This window comes from Moschus berezovskii, chromosome 22 (genome assembly GCF_049115385.1).
Source record: "Moschus berezovskii isolate FMDL1 chromosome 22, NW_MosBer_1.0, whole genome shotgun sequence".
NCBI lineage: Eukaryota > Metazoa > Chordata > Mammalia > Artiodactyla > Moschidae > Moschus > Moschus berezovskii.
This window is the reverse complement of record NC_142481.1, coordinates 53,346,077-53,365,086: the sequence shown is the minus strand read 5'-3', so window position 1 is coordinate 53,365,086 and position 19,010 is coordinate 53,346,077. Positions and strand designations below refer to the sequence as shown.

At 59.2% G+C, this 19,010-nt stretch overlaps 2 protein-coding genes across 4 annotated transcripts; one reads left to right on the top strand and one right to left on the bottom strand.

Annotated features, from left to right (window-relative positions):
• Positions 1-260: 260 nt before the first annotated feature.
• On the bottom strand, positions 261-9,867 carry TAF1C (TATA-box binding protein associated factor, RNA polymerase I subunit C). Of its 3 annotated transcripts, XM_055413044.2 has the most exons (15): positions 9,702-9,866; positions 6,422-6,631; positions 5,251-5,332; positions 4,991-5,088; positions 4,824-4,913; positions 4,654-4,727; positions 3,797-4,035; positions 3,584-3,700; positions 3,384-3,501; positions 3,224-3,295; positions 2,961-3,096; positions 2,694-2,837; positions 2,164-2,338; positions 1,944-2,081; positions 269-1,869 (listed from the first exon to the last, which is right to left on the bottom strand). In XM_055413044.2, exons 2-15 carry the CDS (start codon positions 6,557-6,559, stop codon positions 812-814), a joined length of 2,679 nt encoding a protein of 892 aa, XP_055269019.2. In that variant the 5' UTR covers positions 6,560-6,631; positions 9,702-9,866; the 3' UTR covers positions 269-811. The 3 variants fall into 3 exon arrangements, with proteins under 3 accessions (XP_088686793.1, XP_088686792.1, XP_055269019.2); XM_088830667.1 differs by lacking the exon at positions 9,702-9,866 and adding an exon at positions 9,508-9,658 and having other exon boundaries at positions 261-1,869; positions 2,694-3,096; XM_088830666.1 differs by having other exon boundaries at positions 263-1,869; positions 2,694-3,096; positions 9,702-9,867.
• A 1,531-nt stretch (positions 9,868-11,398) lies between these two features.
• Positions 11,399-17,534, top strand: ADAD2 (adenosine deaminase domain containing 2). The gene is made up of 11 exons (XM_088830668.1): positions 11,399-11,716; positions 11,810-11,953; positions 15,110-15,252; positions 15,598-15,643; positions 15,729-15,854; positions 15,939-16,089; positions 16,170-16,337; positions 16,436-16,665; positions 16,755-16,998; positions 17,227-17,347; positions 17,430-17,534. The coding sequence occupies exons 1-11, from the start codon at positions 11,515-11,517 to the stop codon at positions 17,532-17,534; spliced, it is 1,680 nt and encodes a 559-aa protein (XP_088686794.1). The 5' UTR covers positions 11,399-11,514.
• The last annotated feature ends 1,476 nt before the right edge of the window (positions 17,535-19,010 follow it).

Sequence of the window (19,010 nt, the reverse complement as noted above, 5' to 3'; positions counted from 1 at the left end):
CATCCACGTGGGCCCTTGTATTACTGGATTATCTAACATCTGGGTGAGTCACAGGTCATTCACTCCATCAGGTACTGAGACAAGAACCATTCCATTCCTCTCTCTGAGGAGAAACCCAGGTCCCGTCCTGGGGCCTGTGCCGTTCCCAGGGGTGGGGTGGGGTGACTTCTCCACAGCAGAAGCAGGCTCTTCACTGGGGCCACAGAGCCACGGAGGGTGCAAACCTAACGCACTGAGCGTGGAGAGCCAGACAGGGACACGGCCAGCCTCAGAAAGTCCACCATTCAACACCAGGCTCAGCAACGGCTTTATTCAACCCCTAATGTGGGTCCGAAGTGCCTCCCTCTCCACGTTAGATTGTGCTAGGAACCGCATCACACAGACACTGACCACAAACCACCGCGGACACCCAGTGAACGCAGGCCGGCTGGGGAACTCATTTCACTGTTACCCACAGCACCGAGGAGCTGGGGCTCTCGCCCTGAGGTCACCGGGGGCCCGAGTGCGCCTGCAGCCCCTGCCTCCAGCACGACCCTGTTAGCCAGAAGGGATCCCAGCAACACCTTCAGGAAGGGGCTGCCAGGGCTCCACCACGTGCCCCAAGACTGTGACCTATGGGAGAAACGACTATTTTGCTGTCCTCCTTCCCCTGACATTGCTCCAGACTGCTTCCGAGTGTCTCCCGCTCACAAAGGCCTTCCAGAAGCAGGTGGTCTGCCCCCTGGGGACTGTTTTCTGATCCCCGTTTCAACCACGAAAGGCGCAGCTTATCAAAGATGGCAGGCTCCAGAGCTGGCAACCTCCCCGGGCCTCAGAAGCCCATGCGGGGCTTCTTCCGGAGCCGCTGAGAGCCGGAGCGTGTGGCCAGGACACTGGGGGTCTGGGAGGAGGGCGGGGTGGCACCCTCCGGGGTGTCCCCTCGGGGCAGCTGTTGGACCATGCCATCCCGGGGGGTGTGCTGCCTGGAGGGCGTGGCCCGGACACTGGGGGTCTGGGAGGACAGCTGGGTGGTGCCCTCTGGGGTGTCCCTTTGGGGCGGCTGCTGGACAGTGCCATCCTGGGGGGTGTGCTGCCTGGAGGGCGTGGCCTGGATGCTGGGGGTCTGGGAGGAGACTGCAGAGGTCCGTCCTGGGGTGTCTGTGCAGAGCGGCAGCTCAGCCATGTAGTCCCGGAGGGTCTGTTGCCGCTCTGAGGGGACGCCCTGGGCCCAGGGCTCCTGGGTGAGCTCTTGGGAGGGCGGGGTCCTTGGGGGCTGGGGCCTGGCCTCGGGCAGCGTACGGTCTGGGCTGGGCTGGGGGCTGGCGGCATCTGAGAGGTCCACATGGCCGCTGAGGGAGAAGGTGCTGGACAGCTGAGTCCGGCGCTTGTGCCGCTTGGGCTGTTTCCCGGGCCCCGCGCGGCTGCCCCGCCGCCTCTCCCACCAGGCCGCCGCCCCGAACTCCCAGGCTGCCTCCAAACGCTCGCTGAGCTCGTCCTCGGGGCCAGGCTCAGGGGCGGGGGGCCGCTCCTCTGGAGGCAGCAAGCCTAGGTCCCTCCGCTGTAGGAGCCGCCCCTGGGCCATGGCCCTGCGGAAACCCTCAGGCACCGGCCCCTCCACCTTCTGAGGTTCGAAGCCGCCCAGCAGCCGGCGGTGGGAGAAGGTGGGTGCTGCCCACACTGGGGGAACGAGGGGCACCTCCAGCAGGGCCTCCAGCCACCGGCTGCAGCAGGCAGTGGCCTGGGGTGTCCAGGAAGCTGCGGGGGCACGAGCATTGCGCCCGGGGTCTGCCTGGAGGTAGAGGCGCTGGTAGAAGACGTCTCCGGCCGCAGAAAGCTGGAAGAGCGACAGCACTGGTGTGGAGCCGGGGGGCAGGATGGCAGCAGTCAGACCTGGGGACAGAAGCACAGTAACCAGACGGCCTGGTTGGGGTGTGTCTCCCTACCTGCCCCGGCCCCCAACGCACCTATGCTGGGCGCTTTCAGACGCTCCTGCAGCCGCCGGTGACTCTTGGGCTCCAGCAGGGGGAAGGCAGAGAGGGAGTCGCTCCTGGTGGGGAGAGACTGGGGGAGCCCCGCCAGCCGGGGTGTGGAGGCCCCCACTCCTGGAGGAGGGACAGACAGCTGAGGCCCCATCCAGGCCCGACCCCCGCCCCCCTCACCCCCCTGCCCCGCCTGGCCCCTCACCTGCGAGGTGCAGCAGCTGCAGCTCCCCACCTTGGCCAGCCAGGAGCAGCGGCTGGGGGAGGCCCGGGCGCGGCGGGGGCAGCAGCCGGGCCAACAGGGGCGCAGAGCGGAGGCCATGGTTCCACTTGAGCAGGGGCACCAAGGGGAGGCGCTCGTCCACCAGGTAGAGGGAGAACTGGCGGAAGACGAGGGGTGAGGCCAGCGGGACAGGCCTCTCCGGGTTGCCCCCGGCCCCTCCCAGAGCGCCACGCAGTTTTCAGAGCAGCCCGGCGCTGCGCCTCATCCTGATGGCCCCGCTGGGAGAGGGGCTCTCGGGAGAGGCTCTCACAGCCTTCCCCACCCTTGCCCAAGGCTGGCACACATGCTCAGATGCCCAGGAGCACCCAGAGTGCCAAGAGGGTGGGGCGGGGTGAGGCCAGACCTCCTCCCCCTCTGCCCCTCCCTCTCCCGGCTGCTGTCCAGGGCCCTGTGACCTGTGTCTCCAGTGGCCTGAGACAGGGCAGGGCGGGGAGAAGGGGAGGTGAGCCCACCTGGGTGCAGACGAGGTGAAGCATGGGGTGCAGAGACTCGGGGCCGAGATCCCCCAGGTGCTGGGTGAGCAGGACCCGCTCTCCTTTCTGGCACGACGCCTCTGCCCCTCCGCGAAAAAGCAGCAGACCACAGCCTGGTGGGCCCTGGGGGACACGCTGGGTCAGCTCTCCCACAGTCCGCCATCTGTGGTTCCAACCGGCCAGGGACTCGCTGGCCCTGCGGCTCACCACGCCCGCTGGCAGAGGCCCCCCGCCCTGTGCCCTCACCTGAGTGTCCACCATCTTTACTCCAGTGCGGTCACCCACCGTCAGCACTCGAGGGTGGGCGGTGAAGTCTGCCCAGCGCCAGGGAGAAGGGTCCCGGAACACCAGGGTCTCGGGGTCCTTGTAGATTTGCCGCAGCCTTGGGGAGATAGGCCAGCCACGGTGGGGGGACTGGCTGAGGGGGAGGACTGGGCACCCTGGCCGGGCCCTGGCCAGGTTCTGGGGGGCCCACGTTGGGGTGGGGGTTTCTGCGGCAGGGGCCTTACCCGTCTTCGGCACTCCACAGACAGACGGCTCCGGAGCGGCTGCAGATGACCAGCTCTCCGGGCAGGTGAGGGCTGCAGGGCACACGCGTGACGAACGCCGGGCCACCCCTTCTCCCAAGCCCACCTCCACACACACCGCCCCCTCCCCCAAGCCCCTCACCTGAGGCTGATCCCTGTGGCCCCTTTGTCCACCTGCAGCACCTGGAGAGGGGCCGGCTGCCCCTGCATACTGACCTTCCACAGGGCACAGTGGTGCTCAGAGCGGACAGCCAGCAGAGCTGGAGGAGGGAGAGGGTCAGGGTGGGGGTGAGGGTCAGCAGCAGGTCAGTGAGCAGCCAAGGGAGGCGTCCACGGCCTTACCTTCTCCCTGCACGCTGCGGCTCACCACCTGCCGGACAGGTCCTCGGAGCTGGATATGGCCAGGGTTTCTGAGAACCTGGGGCTCGCTCTCTGGGGTCAGACTGACCTTCTGGAAACCTGGGCATCTCGCTAAGGACAAGTTCACAAACTATGGCCACTCGAGGCCCACAACAGCCTGCCCGTCCCTGGCCTGTGCCCAGCAAGGGAGGATACACAGTGTGTCCATGGCACTGCCCATGGGATAGACCAGCTGCCCGGCCCCAGGGGTCCTGCCGGGCACCCAGGCCAGCGCGCCCCCGGTGAAGGCATCATCCAGGAGCAGCCGCTCCCAGCGCAAGGCCAGCTCCTCATGCAGCAGCTCTCCCAGGATGCTCGCCACCGACGTGCTCAGGATCGGGGCCCCAAGGATGGAGAACCGGCGCTGGCGCTGGCTGAGGTAAGCCCAGGGACAGCTGGGGCGAGAGGACGGCAGGAGGATCAGGCCAGCCCGGGGAGGCCCAGTGCAGCAGACGCGTTTTTAAATCAACCTGGAACGGCTCCCTCTGCGAGGGCACCCCACCTGTTCCCGTGCTGCGGCCACACGACCCAGGCCTAGGCACTCGCGAGTCACCCCAGCCACGGTGATCGGCTCATGACGGGCGTGACACCCAAGCCGAGCCAAGCACACCCTCCCTGGGACTTCTGCTGGTGCCTCAGGAGGGCCACTAGCCCTCTCCCTGGAATCAGTGGCCTCTCCCTGGAATCATAAACCATGTTGCTGCCACCTGGAAACAGCCTGCCCAGAAACTAAACCAAGCAGAGGCAAGTGGGTGAGAAGGTGAAGGGTAAAGGTAAAGCTCTGTTAACAGCTGAACGCCTGGATGCAGCCATGTCTGCATTCCACGAGCTTACAGTCCTCTTCCCCTGCACTGCTAGCACAGCTGGGGTTTGTACGAGGAAGTGTGGCTTGTGCTTGCACTCGGGACAGTGGAAGCAAATGTCAATGGGAACCGGCATCCCGGCCTGGATCCTTCCAGAGCCCCACCACCGGCTAGGCCTACCCAACCCATCCTCTCTCACTAGCCACTTGCCCCCAGGGCTGGTGTCCATCGAGGTCCTGGATTAGCCTCTTCACACTGACCACTGTCTTCGTCTTAGAGCGGCTCTGTGTGGAAAGGCCTTGTCAAGCTCGCACGCCCCGGGGCCCACCCCGATGGGAAGCGGGGCGCCTCCCCCGTCCTGGCCGGCCAGGGTTGCTCACATGTGCGCCTTCCAGTTTGAAATTCTCCAGCAGCAGCCTCCCCAGGGGTGCAAAGGCTATGTCTCCATGGTTCCACAAGAACCGGCTGATCTGCGGGAGGAAAGGAGGCCGGGTCAGGAGGCACAGCCCCGGTCCCACAGCACTGTCTGCTGGGTGGGCCCACGCACCTGCTCAGTAACATCCAGCACAGCTCGGGGATGTCTCCGGAACTGGTAGCCTCCCCGGAAAAGCAAATCTTTGGCAGTCAGGCCGGGGTCCCAGGGATCTGAGGGAAGAGGGACGCTGGGAAGGGACTGAAGTGGAACCAGGTATCCCAGTGCCTAGAGGTGCCAAGGACCCTGCTGGGTGGAAGGAATCAGCAGGGGGGCTGGGGAAGAAGCAGTGAGTGGGAGCAGCTCAGGAGGGGCCCCCAGCCCGAGCTCCTTACCGGGACCAGGAGGCAGCAAGGGCAGGGGCCCAGGCGTGTCTGGCTTCCAGAGCAGGGCCTTGGCCACGTGCGGCGCGCTGTCCTGAGGAAACACAACCACGGCCACAATGAGACAGTGAGTGAGTGCCCAGGCCAGGCCCTGTCATCGGCTTTTGTCTCTTATTAACCCCTTCGGTCCTCACCAGGCACCTGCCAAGCTGGTTACTGTCACTTTAACGATGAAGAAAATGGGAGGAACAGGGAGGCTGTCCCTGGTCCCAGGCAGCAGCCAAAAAAGAGAAGGGCTGGGATCTGAACCCAGGCAGCCTGTCTCCTGTCTGTGCTTCCCAGCTCCAGACTGCACTGCTCTCAGAGGACCGCCCGGCCTTCATTAGGCGGCCCTTATCTCACCCGCGTGTCACTTACACTCGGGAGACCGTGCAGTCACCCACAGGCTCCTCCGCTCCCCTGCAGGGCTGGCTTCAGACAACTCAGCTCCACACTCGGGGACGGAAGAGCAGCAGGTGAGGCTCCTGGTGGAAGCCCTTCCTTGTCAAGGGAGCCCCGCCAACCCCACCCTTCCCCTACCGCCCCTCCAGTGTCTCTCTTAAATTTCTCACCCATGTGCTTCTGCCTGGCGTAACCCTTAACCAGCCTGTCTCCAAGTGGCAGCCGATGACTTGGGCATCCAGGGAAAGAGCAGATGTCCTTCCTGTCCCAGGACGTCTCCCCGCCCCCCTCACCTTGCACTGTGCAGCTCTAGCATCCTTTTGGTTTCACTCAAGGCTATCCACACTTTGACATGATTTCATCTTCTGGCCTATTCACTTGTCAGTCCCTACTCCACCTAACTGTTCCCCAGGGGCAGGGAGGGCATCTGACGTACTCACTCTGGATCCCCAGGGCCTGATAAGGTACCTGGCACACAGTAGGGCTATTCAGTGAGTATTCGTTGAACAAATAGAGGAAGGAGAAGGTGGGGGGAGAGGGAGCCAGGAAGGAAGCTGAACCTTCTGTGGATGGCAAGGAGCCCCAGGTCCCCAAAGGACGGGATTCTGGTTGAGCCTGGGTCTTAGTAGATTTGTACCAAAGCCCCCCACCCTGCACTCCTGCCAACTGGTGTGACCTCTAGGATGGGGGTGCCAAAAGATGCCCCCCCCGGAGCCACCAAGGCTCTCCCTGCCACCCTCACCTGAGAGCCTTGGGGTGAGGACTCCGGCAGGGTCAGCGCGTCTCTCCAGCTGCACATGAACGACAGGTCAGGGACATCGCTCTGACCAAGGGGGCCGGTCACGAACAATGAGGGTGGGAGGGAGCTGGGGAAGTCCATCTTGAAAAATTGGAGCCACCGTCACCCGGGCCTTCCTCAGAGACCTGAACCAGACAGCGGCTTCCGGGACTCCTGGGAGAGTGAAGAGTGTCTTAAGAGGAGGATAATTTCTTTGGGGAAGCAGATAACGAAGAACAAATGAATATGTTGCCGAACGCCTGAGAATAGTAGGTGCTATTAAAACCAAGCAACCCGCCAGGAGGGAAGGAACGGCAGGGCCTGAGGGTGTGCTTTTTAGCATCGGTAGCTTCATGAAGGTGATGTTCGGCACAAACAGAGCCTAATAAGAGAGACAAACATGCCAACCACTGGGAAGAGGGTGCTGGGCAGAATTAACAGCAAGAATAAGAGTCCTGGGGCAGGAAGTATGTGAGAGGCAACTGGGCAGCCACGGGAAGAACTAGGGGGTGAGTGATGGGGGCCGAAGTTAGAAGGTAGCTGGTGGGGGTCAGCTTCCATCATGGTCTCACGTATTACATTATAATCACATAGTCCTACCTAGACAACAAGCCCCACACTCTAGGCTACACTCTCACGACAAACTCAAGTTCCCCAAAGTCAGAGACAAGTCTTATTTGTCTGCCTTCCCACTGTCAAATACAGTACCTTCCAACAAAAAGGAACCAACTGTGTATTGAATAATAATGTTCATGTCAAAGGGCTTTGGTGACTGCAGCCATGAAATTCAAAGATCCCTGCTCCTTGGAAAGGGAAGCTATGACCAACCTAGACAGCATATTAAAAAGCAGAGATATCATTTTGCCAACAAAGGTCCATATAGTCAAAAGTTTGGTTTTTTTCAGTAGTCATATATGGATGTGAGAGTTGGACCAAAAAGAAGCCTGAGCGCTGAAGAATTGATGCTTTCACACTGTAGTGCGGGAGAAGATTCTTCAGAGTTCCTTGGACAGAAGGTAGATCAAACCAGTCAATCCTAAAGGAAATCAACCCTGAATATTCACTGGAAGGACTGAAGCTGAGGTTCCGATACTTTGGCCACCTGATGCGAAGAGCCGCCTCACTGGAAAAGACTAAAGCTGGGAAAGATTGAAGGCAGGAGGAGAAGAGGGTGGCAGAGGACGAGATGGTTAGATAGCATCACTGACTCAATGGATGTGAACTTGAGCAAACTCCAAGAAATACTGGTGGACAGGGAAGTCTGGCATTCTGCAGTCCATGGGGTCACAAAGAGTGTGAACAACAAGAAAATACAAAGTGCTCCAGAAGAATAAGCAGCTGTAATATCCTTTATTACCTGCAAAAATAAGAGCAGTTCTCACTTACTGAGTGCCAGCATCTGCCCGACATGGTACTACAAGTTTTATTCTCCTGCCCCCAGTATGGAGGTCAGGAAACAGGCTGGGAAAGAGCAACCTGCCCAAGGCCAATAGCACAATCCTCCAGCCGCTCCAAAACCCCAGTTCTGAACCACTACTCTCCCTGCATCCAGAAGCGAGCACCAGCCTCAGAGCCTCACTAAGCAAACCCTTTCCCCTTAGAGCCACCACTGCATGTATCCATTTATTTTGTGACCTCTATACCTCCAGGTACTCTGAGCACCTTGCAAAGCGCTCACCACACAGTAAATGTTGGTAGATGGTAAAGAATCTCCCTGCAGTGCAGAAGACTGAGGTGTGACTCTTGGGTAGGGAAGATCCCCTGGAGAAGGGAATGGCAACCCTCTGCAGTATTCTTGCCTGGAGAATTCCATGGACAGAGGAGCCTGGCAGGTTACAGTCCATGGGGTCACAAAAGGTGGACACAAGTGAGTGACTAGCACTTTCATTTTTCAAACGAGGGACTTCCCCTGTGGTCCAGTGGCTAAGACGCCTCACTCCCAATGCAGAGGGCCCAGGTTCGACTCCTGGTCACAGAACTAGATCCCACATGCTGCACGAAGAGTTCGAATGCCACAACTAAGACCAGTGCAGTCATGTAAATAAATAAATAATTTTTAAAAATTGTCAAACGAATGTGTTTCTCAGGGCACAGATCAGCCTCATTCTAATTGTGGTTTATACGCCTTATCTCTTCTTCGGGAATGCTCTCTGGGACAGGAACTGTATCTTTTCATTTCTGAGCTCCTGGCATCTGGTTGTCTTTCTCCTCCATCACAGGAGAGGACAATGGTAGGAATGCATCTTTTCATCAGAGGACCTTTTCACACTATCTCTCCACTAAAAATGAACACCATTGCCCTTCCTGCTGCTGCTGCTGCTAAGTCACTTCAGTCGTGTCCGACTCTGTGTGACCCCAGAGACGGCAGCCCACAGGCTCCCCCGTCCCTGGGATTCCCCACCTATAAAATTCGCCCCCATCCTTCAGATTTTGAGTCAGGAAGCCTCTCCTGGTCCCCCCAGTCCTGTCTCACATCACCCTGCATCCCTCCTCTGGAGCACGCATTGTGATGTGTGATAAGATATTTAAAGGTAAAACTATGTGATTCCAAACTGCTCTGAGAGTCCCCATGGGGAAAGGACTTCATCCCCAGTGCCTGCCTTATTTACTGCGTGATGGATAGGAAAGCCTGGCGCGCTGCATGCAGTCCACGGGGTCGCAAAGAGTCGGACACGACTGAGCGACTGAACTGAACTGAAATCAGTACGTAAAAGCTGAAGGCACAAATCCAAGAATGAGGAACTACACAGTCTCAAACGCAGGGAGGCTGAGGGAGCTGGTGGAGCCACAACCTCGGAGTAGCCCCGAGACAAGACAGCCTAGACTTCCCGCTCTCGTCTCTCCCGGACCCTAATTTAGAGCTCCGGAGTTTCATCGAGTCTGCAGGAACGCAGGGTGCGGCAATAGGTGGGCCTGCCCGGGGATGGGAGAGGGGATCGGGGAGGCCCTTCCCTTCAGACCTCTACTCGCCCACGTCCTCCCCATCCGTCTCTTCCCACTCCACGTCGAGGCCCCAGAATTTCAACCCAAGAACAGCAGGCATCTCGCACCAAGCGCTGTGTGCCAGACAGTTGCTACGACGCTTTACAACGGCTTGATGCTCCCCGCTCCATGAGCCAGCGGCTGCTCACCACCCACTCTGCAAAGGTTGGGCGACTCTTCCCAAAGCCACACAGCTTGGGGCCTGCGGACGGGAGCAGGGGGACCCGCCCCTCCGTCCCGTAGGGGCGGCGCGCGCACTCACGTGATCCCGTCGCGCCGTGCTCGTCCGGGAAACCGACCTCCGCGTGACGCTCGCCTGACCCTCGTGCCACGAGGGAGCCCCAAGGCGGAACACTAGCTCCCGAGCCCTCAACCCGACAGCCCCACAGAAACGACGAACCGCCTCCCCGGGCTGGGCCGGAAATGCTCCCTGGAAGGCAGGAAGTCCCGCCTCCCAGCCCGGCCTCAGGGGCGCTCCAGAGCGTCACCTCCCGGGCGAAGGGAGAATGCGCGTGCAGATGGCCCCGGGGGCACTGGAAATTAAGTAAAAGGAAATGAAAAGTGAAGTCGCTCAGCCACGTCCGATTCTTTGCGACCCCATGGACTGAAGCCCGCCAGGCTCCTCTGTCCAGGGGATTCTCCAGGCGAGACTACTGGAGTGGGTTGCCATGCTCTACCTCTAGGGGATCTTCCTGACCCAGGGATCGTACCTGCGTCTTTTGCAATTCCTGCATTGCAGGCGGATGCTTTACCGCTAAGCCACCAGGGAAGTCCTCAGAATTGTCTTTCTTGAGGTCAATCCTTGACCCGTTTGGGAGGTTGAATCTACTTTGCTCGACATCTGCTCTTCCAAGTTAAATGTTAACGGGTTCTACCAACTGTTTCTCTATGCCTTAGTGTCCACATTGCCCCCATCTTGGCTCGTGTTGTCAGATCCGAAGGTAGCAAGCAGCAGCAGCAGTAGCAACAGTAACGAAACTTACAAACCATAAACTCAGTAACTGGTCACATTTTCCCAGTCACTGGCTCCTACAAGACTGTTAAAATTTCCATCTCCTTCAAGCAACTATGTTGCATGGTAGCGAGCCATGTGTAAATTGTCTTCATCTTTAACTTTATTTTTGTTATTTCTCCTTCATCGCTGCTGCTGCTGCTGCTAAGTCGCTTCAGTTGTGTCCGACTCCGTGCGATCCCATAGACGGGCAGCCCACCAGGCTCCGCCATCCCTGGGATTCTCCAGGCAAGAACACTGGGGTGGGTTGCCATTTCCTTCTCCAGTGCATGAAAGTGAAAAGTGAAAGTGAGGTCGCTTAGTCGTGTCTGACTAGTAGCGACCCCATGGACTAATTTTTAAGAATTGCTATCTTAACATGTTTTTACGAACCAACCCAAATTCACTTATGAGGGAAAAAAAAAAAAAAAGCGGTGGTGGGGTGGGGAGGGCAGGCTAGCCAATGACAGATTTTAGCTCGAGCCCACGAGGAGCACTTAAGAGTTGGCTTCAGGAAGGTTTAGGGTGAACAGATTTTAAATGTAGGCCCTAAAGAATCTGAGGCTGCTACAAATGAAAACACCATCGCTTACAGAATGAGGACCTCCCATCCTCCTCTATGCTCAGCTGCTTAAGCAGCTGGGGAGGGCAGGCTGGCAAAATGGGAAGTGCAGGGGTGACGGCAGCAGGGGTGAGGTCCTGAACTTAGGTCCCCAGACTTCTCCCCTGGTCTTTGGTTCCTGAATACCACGCAAGCGCAGAGAAGATGATAGGCGGGCCCTGTCCTCCACCCTTACCTTACACCCGGAGCCCCGCCCCTGCAGTAAGGAGGTTGGCCGGGTGGCCACTTAGTCCACATCCAGGCTAGGGCTGCCTGGGAGACTGGCCTTCCCATTGGCTGGGCATACTGTCCTGCTACAGTTTTGTGGGCTCTCATTGGCTACGAGTGAGGCGGGAGGCGGAGCTCACCACGCACCGTCGGTTGTACCACGTGCTCCCCACGTGGGCGCTCGCTCTGGCGTGTAAAAGGGCACGGGTGGCGCCAGAACGTGCCTTCTGTCCCCTCCAGTCCTCGAGTCCAGCCATGGCTTCACAGGCCAGTGCAGCTCTGGGCACCGATGACAGTGGCCGCAGGAAGCTCCGTCTGGCAGCATCACTGCAGATCAGCCCAGGGTCCAGCCCCTGGAGACCCTCAGCCAGTCTGGGCCAAGAGCCTGCGCCCGCTCCCAACGCAGAGGACAGTGAACCGGGCGGGCAGCTCCAGGCCTCGGCGGCGGCTGGGGATGGTGGGGCCTGGGTGGGGGCAGGGGTCGGGAGCTGGGGGCGGCCGGGCACCGGAATGATGGGGAGGTCCTTGAGGGTCGCTGTACCACCCGCAGGGCCCGCCGGGGACTTCCCGAAGGTGGCCAGACATCAGGGCCTGCAGCTCAAAGACCCGCCGCCGGACCAGGCCGTGGCCTCGCTTACTCAGTACGCGGCCAATCTGGGCGTCTCCCTGATATTTCGAGAAGGCCAGACAGCAGGTGAGGCCCACGGAGCTGGGATGGCAGCGTGCCCTGGGCTGTTCTCAAATGAAGCCAGGAAGACTGAGTTGGGCCTGAGCCTGGGGCCCGAGGTAGGCCCGCTGTGAGCAGCGTGGTGCCAGGGGCACCATGTACCCCAGATTTCTAACTAGCGGTGGGGTGGGGGGCACAAATCTGAAGCTCCGGTTGGTTAAAGGACCTGCCTCAAGCTACCCAGCCTTTCAGCAGGCTTTTTTGAAGGTCCATTACATACAATTACAGTTGCCATGCCAGCATTGGAGAGGAAGTGCCTCAGTGAGGGCCAGCCCACTCCAACTCAAAGAGGTTAAACTCAGATACAGTTTAATAAGGGCAGCACTGTATACAGATGTAATGCTTACAGTCCTCCTGAAACCACCAAGATCAATACACCAGGTCCCGCCTAGATTCAGATTCCCAGTGTTCAGTCAGCACATTCCCTGCTTCTAAGAACTTTTGGGAGCATTTGTAAAACTTCCTAGGAGAACCCCAAACTGAACAACTCAAAACGAGATAATGTGTTAAAAAATCTACCTGGGATTTGTTTTAATCAGGTACGTTATGACAGCAGACGTGAGAGTGCTTGTCACAAAGGGGGAAGTATGGATTCCTAGAAACGGGAGGCGCAGATGGCCATGCAGGGCTGTGCAGGAAAGGATGGGGTGGTCAGGAGGAAGAGGAGGGGGCCAGGCACAGCCCAGGGCAATAACTGGGTTTTCCTGGGAAAGAATGGTTGGAGCAAGGTACCTATGCAGAGTAAGATTAGAACTGATAAAAGCAAGACACTGGATAAGTTTAGGGGTTATGGGCTGGTTCCTAGCTGCCTAGTACCTAGCCTCGGGGGTGATTTAGGGCATGGGGAATGTTGGCTTGTGAGAGAGTTGTGTGGTTGTGGTGTGAGCTCTGGATTGGGTGGTTTTTATACGAAAGAGTGAGCTTGCAGAGAAGTTGTTTGCTATGTCTAGGAATTAGCTAGTCCTGGGAGGGATGGTTTCTCCAGGATTAAATCCCCAAGTGCCAGAGCATCAGGAATACAGAAAACAGGGACTTCCCTTGTGGTCCAGTGACTGAGACTCTGAGCTCCCTTGCCAGGGGCCCAGATTTGATCCCTGGTTGGGAAACTAGATCCCACATGCTGTAATTAAGACTTCGCATGCTGCAACTGAAAAAAAAAAAAAGGAAATAAATTCAATACCAGTGATGACAGCTAACATTCATGAGTTCTGGGTGACAGACCAGGTGTTATTTGAAGGTCTTCAGACACAGTAACTCATTGAGTCCTCACAAGTATTACTTTGTCTCCCTCTCTCCTATATATATATTTATCTAGAAATATCCACATTAATTTGTTTTGAACAATTTGAAGACTTAATTACCTCTTAAACATTTCAACATATGTTTTCTAAGAACAAGGGCATTGTTTTATATAATTGCAGCACAAGAATCAAATTCTGGGAACTTAACAAGTGGCCCCATGAACTATACAGTATACAGTCCATGGAATTCTCCAGGCCAGAATACTGGAGTAGGTAGCCTTTCTCCAGGGGAATCTTCCCAGCCCAGGTCTTCCGCATTGCAAGTGGATTCTTTATCACCTGAGCCACAAGGGAAGCCCAGTAATACTGGAGTGGGTAGCCTATCCCTTCTCCAGCGGATCTTTCTGGCCCAGGAATAGAACCAGGGTCTCCTGCATTGCAGGCAGATTCTTTACCAGCTGAGCTATCAGGGAAGCCTATTGATATAATACTATTACTTAGTCACCATTCATGTTCAAATTTTGCCACTTGTCACGGTGATGGGCATTTTTTTTCCAATCCAGCACGATTTATTACATCAACCTCTTTAACTTCCTTTTATCTGAAACAATTCCTCAGGCTGTTTTTGGCTTCAGGACAGTGATGATTTTGAAGGATAAGGTCTGGTTATTCTATAGAAAGTTGTCCATTTGGGTTTGTCTGTTTGCTCAGGATTGGGTTCAAGTGATGCATAACCAACGGAGGCATCTGTGGCAACCTTGTGTCTGTGGCGGTGCATCCCACCAGGGGGCCCGAGATCTCCTTATTCTACCCCTGGGGTGTCAGCTGGGAGGGCCTGATCAAGGTGGTGTTGCCAGGTGCCTTCACTTCCCTGCCGGCTGTGTCATCAGTCATCCAAGCGGGGCATCTTGAGATGGTGTGACCATCCTGTTCCCTAGAACTCCATCCCCTCCATGGTTATAGCATCCTTTGATGATTGTGACCAGAGTTTATTATTACCGCATTGGCTGCCGGAGAGTCCTGATGCCAGCCTTCCTTCTGCATCTCCCAGCTGGCATTCTTTTGTAAATATCTATTTGGCTGCCTTGAGTCTTAGTTGTAGCACTCAGGGTCTTCATTGACATATGTGGGATCTTTTGTGGCCCATGGGCTCAGTAACCATATGGCTCAATAGTTTCCCCAAGGTGTGTGGGATCTTACTTCGCTGACTAGGAATTGAACCAACCTCCCCTGCATTGGAAGGCAGATTCTTCACCACTGGACCGCCAGGGAAATCTCTGTAACTGGCATTCTTGATGCTCTTTTAAAGTAGGTGAATTTCCATGCTAGGGAGGGGTCCTGAAATTCGGGTTCTCTTCAAAAGAAACAGGCAGCCCTTTTGGGAGACAATTTAGCAGCAGGTAACAGCAAACACTGTGAATGAAAATAAATTTATGCCCTTTGACCAACTGGTCCCTGTTCTAGGATTTTCATCTGTCTCTGTTGGGTCATAAGTAACACCTGGAGTGGTCATGTTTGGAAGACGAGCTTCTTGTAGAGAAGAAATAGAGCAGTGTGTCTGAGAGAGGATAAGGGACCTTCCTCCTGGAGACAGTGCAGCCCTGGATCTAGATCCTGACAGTACTTGGGCTCGCTGTCCACCTGCGTGCTGTGTCCCCCTCTGTACAATAGGGTCACAGGGACCTATTTCAGAGGGGCTGGTGTGGATCTGTGAGCGGGCATGGCCTGGCATGCCGAGGCCTGAACCGGCCTGGACAGAGCTCAGCGGTTTGTCTACCCGTCATTCCAGTCATCCTCACTGGCAGGTGTCATGGTCCTGCTAGGAAGCGCCCAGGACAAGGATGAGGCACACGGTACCACTTGTCAGCTTCTCCTTCCCCAGACTCCTGCTCGCCCTTCTCTGTGTCCGTGGAGCTGGATGGGGTGGCCTGCCCCCCAGGCACCGCCAACAGTAAGCCGGAGGCCAAGCAACGGGCGGCTGTCTCTGCCCTCCACTACATCCGGCGTCAGCTGGAGGGCCCAACTGCAGGGGCAGGTAACCCAGGGCATGGCGGGGGCGGGAGTGCACGTGTGCCTAAGGGTGAGTTGCTGCAGAGACCATCTGGGCACCAGGACCGGCCTGCAGGGAGCTGGGGGTGGAGCTGTGAACAGACACCTGCCCTAACGTCCTTTGAAGCCCACCCACCCTGGGCCCAGGGACTGCTGGGGGCAGCTGAGGGACTTATCGCTTCTGGAGGATGACCCGAGACCCCACTCCCACCCACCACACACACTGCTCACCGGTGGGACCTCTTGGATTCCTGAAGGATGTAGGATGGGAGGGCAGTCCCCAGCACTCACGACAACCCACCCTTTATCTCTCTTCCAGAGCCCCCAAAGACCCCCAACCAGCCTCCTCTTGCTCCTCTGAGCATAGGTAGGTGAGACCCCAGGGACGCCCACCCCCTCAGCATGGGAGGCCATGGCCTGTGAAGCCGCCTCCGCCCCCCCCTCCCCTGCAGAGAACATCGTGACCCACGAGCAGCGCTGCGCGGCCGTGGTCAGCGCAGGCTTCGACCGCCTGGTGGACGCCAGCTCGCCGTACCGGGCCTGCAAGGGAACCGTGGCTGCGGTCATCCTGGAGCGAGGTAGGGCGGCCCTGCCCCTGCCTCCCCGGGAAGGCCCCCGGGCCCCCTGCCTCAGGCCAGTCTTCTCTTTCCCCTTCTCCACAGAGGTCCCGGGCGCCAGGGGCCACGCCAAGGAGACCTACCAGTTGGTGGCGCTGGGCACCGGTGGCGGCAGCTGTGCCGGGTGGCTGGACTTCTCAGGCCGGCAGCTCCACGACTGCCACGGGCTGGTGGTGGCCCGCCGGGCCCTGATGAGGTGAGGGGAAGCGGGGGGCCCTCTGCCCAGCTAGCCCCAGGGAGATGGGACCACTCCAGCTGCCACTCCACTGCCCTCAGGTTTCTGTTCCGGCAGCTCCTGCTGGCCACGAAGGGGGGCCCCATGGGCAAGGAGAAGTCCGTGCTGGCCCCCAAGCTGGGGTCCGGGCCCCCCTTTGCCCTCAAGCCCCGGATCTTCCTGCACCTCTACGTTAGCAACACCCCCAAGGGAGCTGCCTCCGATATCTAGTATGTGGGGTACCAGGTGAAGGGGGGCCTGGGGGGCCACACCTGGGAGCACCACATGGGGGTGGGAGCGGCCTGACCCCCACCCCGGTCCTCCACAGCCTCCCCCCGTCCTTGGAGGGCGGCCTCCTGCACGGCCCTGCCCTCCGCCTGCAGGCCCACATCCAGGGGGAGCTGAAGCCAGTGTGCTACGTGGCCCCCGCGCTCCGCGACACCCACGTGGGCTGCCTCTCGGCCAGCGACAAGCTGGCGCGCTGGGCCATCCTGGGGGTGGGGGGGGCCCTGCTGGCCCACTTCCTGCCCCCCCTCTACACCACCAGCCTGGTCCTGGGTGAGCCCCGCGGGGCAGGAGGGCAGGGGCGGGCCATGGGGTGGGGAAACGGGGGGACAGAGACTCAGACCTTGTCCTGTGCCCCACAGCCGACACCTGCCACGACCCCCCGACCCTGAGCCGGGCCATCCACACCCGACCCAGCCTCGACAGGGCCATGGGGCCATGCTTGCCAGCCCCCTACACCCGGACCACGCTGCACCTCTTTGCAGGGCCCTCGGTGGCCCCCTCCGACCTCACCCCTAGCACCTGCCAGGGCCTGAGCCTCAACTGGAGCCTGGGGGACCCTGACATCGAGGTGGTGGATGTGGCCACTGGGCGTGTGAAGGCCGAGTGAGAAGGGCCTGGGGGCGGACTGGAGGGGGGTCTGACAACCTGGGGGGTGGTCCCCGTCCCCTTGCCTGTGGGGAGAGAGGATGCATCTGGCCACCAGCCTCTTCCCGGCAATGTGACCCCCCCAAGATAGTCAGGGTGGAGGTGGTATGAGAGGGTGGTGCGGGCTTGTTGCTTCGGGCCTCCTTTGCCCTCCCCTGATGTTGGGCCCCTTTCTATCCTTCCCAGCGCTGCCCCTGGGCCTCCCTCCCGCCTCTGCAAGGCCGCCTTTCTCCGGGCCTTCCGCCAGGCTGCCCACGCCCTCGGGAAGTCCCACCTGCTGGCCTTGCAGACCTACGAGGCAGCCAAGGTCAGCACCTTCCCGCCCCCGCAGCCCTCTTTCCCAAACCCCCGGCAAGCACCCCCTCTCACCTGCACCCATCCCACCCTAGGCCGGGCCCTACCAGGAGGCTCGCCAGCAGCTGTCCGTCCTGCTGGACCAGCAGGGACTGGGGGCTTGGCCCTCGAAACCACTAGTGGGAAAATTCAAAAGTTGAAGCAGAGCTCCAGGAGCTGAGGTGCTGAGCCCAACAGGACCCTGCTGGAGGAGTGCCGATTTGGGGGTGGGGAGCGGGGCGGGGCGGGCACTGGTGCAAGGGTGAAGCCAGGGGTGGAGGGAGGCCCTGACATGGAGGCAGGTGGGGTCTGCTGCACATTGGGCACTTGAATAAAGAAGCTGATTCTGCTGTTCCTCTGTGCTGTTGGCTTTTTGGCGGGGAAGAAGGGAGCCCCAGTCCCCACCCCTCAGGTCCTCTGGGTCCTGTAAGAGGTGGGCAACCCTGGAAGCTGGCAGGGGCCTCATCCCTAGTGGGTCCCACCCTGCCTCTGTGTCACCACAGCTGTCCCACCAGGTGAGGCTGTGATACCTGGAGCCCATGTGCCAACTGGTGGGGGGTGCCAATCCCGCCTCTCAGGAGTGGGGATTGTGGGGAGTCTGCAGGAACGTCCAGGCTCCCCAAGGACCTTGGGGGCGGAGGGAGGACAGTGTAGCCTGCCCATGCACACGCCCATCCCGGTGCCAGGCACGCGTCTGCAGGCCTGGGCACCTCCCCAGCCTGGGCAGGGGCCCTGGAGCGGGAGCACAGCAGCTTTGAAGTCTGGGACCAGGGGTGGTGGAGGACTACACCAGCCTCCAGCCCTGTACCCTGTGCCCGGGGCTTCCCTGCTCCCCGAGCAGTTTCAGGGTTCAGAACTCCAGATCACTCTCCCCGGTGGGCTGGGCAGCTGGGTCGACGTTCCAGGCCAGGCAGGAGCAGACACTGAAGCCCTGGGATAGCATCCGTTCCCTCCAGGCCACCTCCCGGCCCCCGCGGGTGAAGTGTGTGTGTGTGTGTGGCCTTGGCGGCCACTGAACCTCGGTTCACTCCAGTGGACTCATCCGGAGAAACAACCGGAAGGAGCCCACGTGCCTGCTCTCCAGCCCACCTGGCCTCAGGCTGGGCTTTCCCTCTGTCCATCTTCTGGGCCCTGTCCTCTCCCTTTCGACCAGTGCTGCTGCCAACGAGGGGCGTGGCAGGGAGGGGGCGATAGAGCAGAGAGCCGACAGGCTAGAGCAGGCCCTGCCTGCCCCCGGCCCTGGCCGCCCCTGCCCCAGGCTTTACAGATGCGGTCACATTAAACCTCCCACCACCAAGGTGGATGCTCTCGCTGCTCCACTTTACTGGTGAGAAAATTAACCAGGTGAAGGTGGGCACCTTCCAGAAGAGCATGCAGGGTTGGGATGGAAGCTGCAGTTCCCACCCCGGCCCCTGACGTCCTCAAGCACCTGGAAGCCCCTGGGCTGCTGCTGGAGTCACTTCTGTGACCTTGGACAGAACCCCCAACCTCTTGTATAACGTGGCTGGACGGTGTGTTTCCAAGAGCTCCCTCCTGCCTCTCAGCAGCTCTCCTCTGCTCTCTCCTATAGGCCACGGGGGTGAGAGATGCAGCCTTGGCCCCTGAGAGGAAGAGCTGTGGGTTGGCGGGCTTGGGAG

What these genes read in the sequence shown, in the direction of transcription:
- TAF1C (XM_088830666.1), bottom strand. Translation starts at nt 6,559, where the DNA reads ATGGACTTCCCCAGCTCCCTCCCACCCTCATTGTTCGTGACCGGCCCC. An exon ending in CCGCAGCGTGCAGGGAGAAG is followed by an intron (nt 3,502 to 3,583) that starts GTAAGGCCGTGG and finishes TCCCTCCTCCAG; the next exon opens with CTCTGCTGGCTGTCCGCTCT. An exon ending in GCAGCTGCTGCACCTCGCAG is followed by an intron (nt 2,082 to 2,163) that starts GTGAGGGGCCAG and finishes TCCCTCCTCCAG; the next exon opens with GAGTGGGGGCCTCCACACCC.
- ADAD2 (XM_088830668.1), top strand. Translation starts at nt 11,515, where the DNA reads ATGGCTTCACAGGCCAGTGCAGCTCTGGGCACCGATGACAGTGGCCGC. An exon ending in CTCGGCGGCGGCTGGGGATG is followed by an intron (nt 11,717 to 11,809) that starts GTGGGGCCTGGG and finishes TACCACCCGCAG; the next exon opens with GGCCCGCCGGGGACTTCCCG. An exon ending in GCCCGCCGGGCCCTGATGAG is followed by an intron (nt 16,090 to 16,169) that starts GTGAGGGGAAGC and finishes CACTGCCCTCAG; the next exon opens with GTTTCTGTTCCGGCAGCTCC.